General features: G+C 31.0%; 1 protein-coding gene across 1 annotated transcript in view; it reads right to left on the reverse strand.

The window, feature by feature from the left end:
• LOC130444160 (uncharacterized) overlaps positions 1-3,336 on the reverse strand; it is a 45,141-nt gene extending 41,805 nt beyond the window's left edge. The window contains exon 1 of the mRNA XM_056779201.1: positions 2,963-3,336. Coding sequence (XP_056635179.1) covers positions 2,963-3,293 — 331 coding nt within the window. The 5' untranslated portion in view covers positions 3,294-3,336. The remainder of the gene's footprint in view (positions 1-2,962) is intronic.
• Positions 3,337-6,000: the final 2,664 nt, after the last annotated feature.

The following is a 6,000-nucleotide window of genomic DNA, read 5'->3' on the forward strand; positions in this document are numbered from 1 at the left end:
ATATGATCTTATTGATCTAATTATATTTTCAAATTATCCAAATGGTTTGTTTTAAGCAATCCAAGATATTCGGAAATTTCAGGATTTTTAGGTCCTCAGTTACTATTTTGTTGAAAATAAACTAATCCCGTAAAAAGTCATATATGCGCAATTTACATGCATTTCTAAGGCTTGAATTGCATTATTTATCTACATATATATTCAGTTCTGCTATATATAATAGCAATTCGTCGTAGAAAAACTACAAAACTAAATGATACAATATTCAGTATTTGGCTTGTTTCTCATCATATGAAGCCCCTTGTTGTTATACTTCATTATCAGAGAAAAAATAGTCTTATCAAGAAACGATACTAAAAGACAGTATACTTAAATACGAAATGAATTGGAAATGAATCATTAGTGGAGTACCAAATATAATAAACCGTAAAACATAAAAAAAACGCAAACGTTCATGTAACAGCAGATTTGATCATTGGATTTTAGCTGTGTATGATGTTCTTTTCGTTTTTGTTAAAAATTGCGCACTGAATAAGAATAAAATTTATTGTAGAATATAGTAAGAACGTATAGATAGAATTAGAAACGAAATGATATTTTTCAACTCAAAAAGTTTTCTTACAAATTTCCTGACCGAAGATCAGTCAACAGCTCTCTACATGACATCCAATGGAAAAATGTCAAACTTCCAGAATAGACAATTCTAATAACAGAGTGATCGAAAAATTTGCCAACCCAGAAGACCGTAGGATATATTCGAAATATGATAAATAGTTTATAACATCGCAACGAAACAAACCTCTTTTTAGTGAACAATCTGTCAATGGTTAGATTGCTGTAAGTACATATTGAATCTGATCAAGTTGCTTATATGTTCGAAAATAAAATAAATATAACAATAAAAGTATGGTAGAGCCACTAAAGGGAGGTAAAGTGATTGGTGATCCATAATTATTTATCATATCAACACTGTAGGCGGTGAAATCAATGGAACTTTAGCGAAGACAACAAACTTTCTACAAGGTGAGTTCTTAAAAACATTGCAGAACATCTGATTTTATTATAACGTCAATGTACACAAGAAGATTCAGAGAACTAAGGAATACGAGCCAATTCTAGATGATCAGTGAACTCGTACCTCATACTTCACCTTACCGTTAATACGAGACTTTCCTGAAAAGTTTCCGGAATATTTTTCAATATAGTCTACACAATAGTCCAGTAATGATCTAATCTTTTTAACCGTTTCGACTTATAGTTGTCGCATTTCTCGTCAAACTAAATGTTTACATGTGCAATAACGTCCGCACCTGTCTGAGAAAAATCTATTTTCTTTCAGTGGAACTTTGAGATTAGGAAACCATCACTGGGCGATCAGATCTGGTGAATACGGTGAGCGATCAAACTCCAAGTCCAATTCGTGAATTTCAGCCATGTCGGTAGGAGATATGAGATATGAGGTGTTTTATATTCAAGAGAAGCATTTTTCTTCCTCAAATTTGATTACGTTTTTGCTATTCCTCCTTCATATTATCAAGCAATGATGCGCAATACTCTTCTTTTATAGTTTTACCTTATTGAGTATAGTCGATGAGGACAATCCCATGATCATCCAAAAAACGGTGGCTATCACTTTTCCGGCCGTCGAAATTACCTTCGCCTTTTTCGAAGCAGTTTCGCCCTTCACAATCTACTAGCTTGACTGTTTTTCAGGAATATAATCATTATGGGATGAAGCCACAGAAAAAAATTGACTTCTTTTGCTCAAGCCGCGTCAATAATGCCTGAGAAATGTTCATTCGAGTGCGCTTTTAGTTCAAAGCGAGCAATGGTGGCACCAACGATTCTTCAGTCAGTATAAAGCTCATGCGTTTTGTTGATATGCCGATATCTTCTTCTATCTCACTCCAATTCTACGATCATCCAGTACAATTTGTTTTTGATGATATCATCAGTTTTTAGCCTTCACGAATGCTTATCGTCAGTTAAGCTAAAATAGCCATGTTTTAATTCAGCTACCCAAACTTGCACGATCTTTAATGATGGTACGATGTCTCTTTACACAGTATCTAGCTTCTTTTTCACTTGCGTAGGCTTTTCAGAAACCAATAATTAATCACAGATCGATACTCATTTTCCCCATTCGCAGAAAAATCATCATATCGACAGACTTATATGATTGTCAAACAGGAACTAAGCGTTCATCAGATTGTGGTGAAAATGTCTCAAATTTATTTTGTATCTCATATTGATAAGTGCTAGCATCTTCAAGTTGAGATTGAGAATTTTTCAAACAGCCCTCGTACAAACGGTGTTTTTCATCAAATCTACCGTACATAAGAATTCCATAGTATACAAATTGCTATTAAATAAATTATGACACAAAAAATTGGTAATGAATCTTACAAAAATATAAAATAAAATTTTTGTTGTTTTCTGTAAATAGTGTTTTTCCGAAAGCTTGCAAAGAAGAATAAAAAACCACCGATTTAAATTCGGTGTATATTAAATATAAGTATAGCATACTTATGAAAATAAATGACCATTTCATGACCCTGATTACTAGTATACTGGAAGTACTGATGAGAAACGTTATTATCTTGTAGTTTTTTATGTACACCTTTCACGATCATGGTCAGCTTTGTTTTTATATACAATACAATATAGACTTCCAATTCCGTTATTGTTTATTCATGATAATAACTTAATTATGCTTTATGTAGACCTATATTTTACTGACTTCACCTTTATTCAAGCGGCTAGTGAAGCTATATAAATGTACATAATAACGGCATGAAAACGATAATATTGTTAATAAATGTACGTCTCCTTGTATATCATTGTGAAGCAATATAGGAATGAATGATAAGATATCTCACATTTATTTTATACCAGTTCGTTAAAATATTTCATTAATCTGTGTTCCATTCCATAGAAAATATGAAATTACCCCATTACTCACCTGCACTTAAAATACCTGCTGAAAAGAACCTCGCCGTCTCTGATAAATTCACTGATAAAAGGTGATTTGTAGAAAATTGCTCAATTTTTCTATGAACATAAGTTTCCAAACTTTCCAAACTTCGGCCCGTATCGCAGCTTGTTGTTAATGTTCGATTATTTTCTGGAACATCATTAATTTCTTCGATTTTGACACCGGGCACTATATTCAGTTCTCTAACACTAAACACTTTATCAACATAGTTTTTGAGCTCTTTGTCTAAGGCGATAACACGGTTTTTACTTTTGTCTATCTCACAACTATTGACTAGAAGGGAACAATAGAGAATCATAAACAGTTTAATTAAATCCGAACTGTTGATTCCGGTCCGTGCTTTGTCCATCTCAGCCGTTGCATTCCGTATTTTTATCTGAAACAATAACATATAGTACAAGAGCTGCCAATCTAAAAAGTCCCCTCGTGTAATTTTTTTATGAGAATTGATAGTTCAAAATTCTAGGAATTGAAAACGCGAGTTTTGCGTGGATTCACAAAGCTAGAGGAAAAAATTAATCATTAAAAAAATCATGTTTTTTTCTCATGGCATAAAATGATTTACCTAAAGTGTATTCGATAGTGTGATGAGGGAGGACAATTATTCCTCATTACGTAGCATGATTTTTTTTATTTTGTTTGTTTCAATGTCTACTTAAAAATGATCTTGGTTTGCCTGCTCAGAAACGGCCAAAAATATCCAAGAAATAAGGTTAAAATCATTTTCGATAAATAGAATTTCAGTCAATAAAGATAATCTAAAATAATTGTTTCATTGTGGAAATACTATTGTTCCTTGATGATTATAATTTTTACTTACGGTTTTTGCCTACGACTCATATTAATTTTCGATGATTAACAGGTATAGGTATAAATATTTTGTAGCACGAAAGATGATATCCACTATCACTAAAAGTTTAAGCTCAAATTTGCATTTTTTAAGTTTTTCAATTGTCTGAAGAGTAAAACGGTTTGAAACTTCTAAAAAGTTTCTTGTTTTTGAGAAATCTGAGTAATTTTCTTCTTAGTGGTTGCATCACTCATAAACCACTCCTTTCTGTATTTGTAATAATTTGTAAAAATCGAGAAAAAATATTTATTAACCTTACAACTACAGAAAGTATAGAAACTATCGTAATTACAGAACCTTACCCCTACAACAACTTCATTGTGAGTTTAAGAAAATATGGAAAAATAATTTCAAAATATGAGTAATAATTGAATATATAAAATTATAGACATCATGGAACAATAATATTTCCACAGAGTAACATTTATTATAGATTATATTCATTGATTATCTATAATTGTATTTATCGAAAATGAGTTCAGTGTCAATGGATTTTGAGCTAGTTTGCTGAATATTTTATGAAAGAGAATAAAATTTTCTATCGGATACACTCTAGAAAAACCATTTCTTACGATGAGATAGAAATATTCCTCGATCTTTTTAATAATTCATTTTTTAAACATTCTTTCGGCTTTGCAAATCGACGCAAGCCTCGCGTTTTGAACTATCAACAGCTCCTGGACTATTATGAGGAATAAGAACCACTTATTTTATCAAGAAATATAGTTTGTATCGATTTCAATAGGACGAAACTAATAGTTTCTCATATCGTTATTGTGAGCTTATAAAAACGCGAGAAATGAAAATATGCTTGATTAAAAAGTGATTTCTAACATGATTCAAGCTCTAGAAAATTAGGTATTGGAAATTATTAAAAAATCTATTTTTAGTTTTATGTATTATGTAGTTTTATATATGGAACGCCTCAATTATCTTGGAAACGGCTCGTACGATTTTTATAAATTTTTTTGTACGAGAGTCTTATGATACGGCTGGTATTATGGTGGTATCTACATTGTTTTCAGATCTTTCCCTTTTTCGGAAAAATAATGAGTTTTTTTATTTCAAATGGATCACCCTATTATTTTTATGTTTTTATAAATTTTGATTATTTTTCATATGATTTTTTCTATACCTAAATGCCATAATTTCGGAATTATAGCTACATTTACCAAAGTTACGATAAATATTGTATATTTAGATGGCTACGATTGAACAAACTCGTTTAATTTGAATATTCTTTAATAATTTATGTGCTAATACAAATCTCGTAACAAGGTCTAGTATAACCATACACACATAGTGATGTGGGGCACCATCTTGTGGTAGCCAAATATTTTCGTTTGGGATATTGTTTTTGTCTGAAAATTTCTAATAATGAAGTTTGTTTTAAATGTTATTGAAAATACTTACTTGGATTAGAATATATCCGAGCCAACTCACTATTTTTCAATAAACCTAAATACGCTAGACCATTTAAGTAACCATCTCTTTTTATTTGGTGTTTTATATGAGACTTTTTTCACCATCACTAATTCTGTGGCCATTTCTCTTCAAAATTGAGCTTAGTTTTTATAATGATTTTTGCTCAGAATAAGACCACTTCCTACAGTATATCAGTTCCAAACGATATTCTTCTCGTTGATTCTATCGCCTGATTTGTTTTTCATCTGTTTTCCGGATATGATAACCCATGTATTTTATCACAAATGTATTTGGTTACATTTATAGCCTAATCACACGCAATTTTTATTTTCTCGTTTTTCTGGTGCAAGTGAAACTACTTCAATTTAACGTAATTTCAAGTCTACATTAAAGAAACTTGTAAATAATAATTGTTTATCGATTTACTAAAAATATATGTATCGTGTTTCGACTGCGATGAATCGAGTAGTTAATCTAACTTCCAATTGGATGATGTCTTCGATAATTAATCTATATTATTAATTAAATTGAAAATTTATGTCAAGGTAGACCTAAATCGACATAAAGTCAACTGAAACTACCATTATCGTCTTCATAGTAATTTCCTCTTATAGAGTAAGATTATCACATTTCGAGTGAGCTCAAAAGGATTTAAGCTTATTATCAGAATATCTAGGGATAATATCTTCTACAATATGATGAGCCTGCAATGTTAACTTGCGTAAAGTAA

The sequence above is a fragment of the Diorhabda sublineata genome, chromosome 5 (assembly GCF_026230105.1).
Source record: "Diorhabda sublineata isolate icDioSubl1.1 chromosome 5, icDioSubl1.1, whole genome shotgun sequence".
Classification (NCBI taxonomy): domain Eukaryota; kingdom Metazoa; phylum Arthropoda; class Insecta; order Coleoptera; family Chrysomelidae; genus Diorhabda; species Diorhabda sublineata.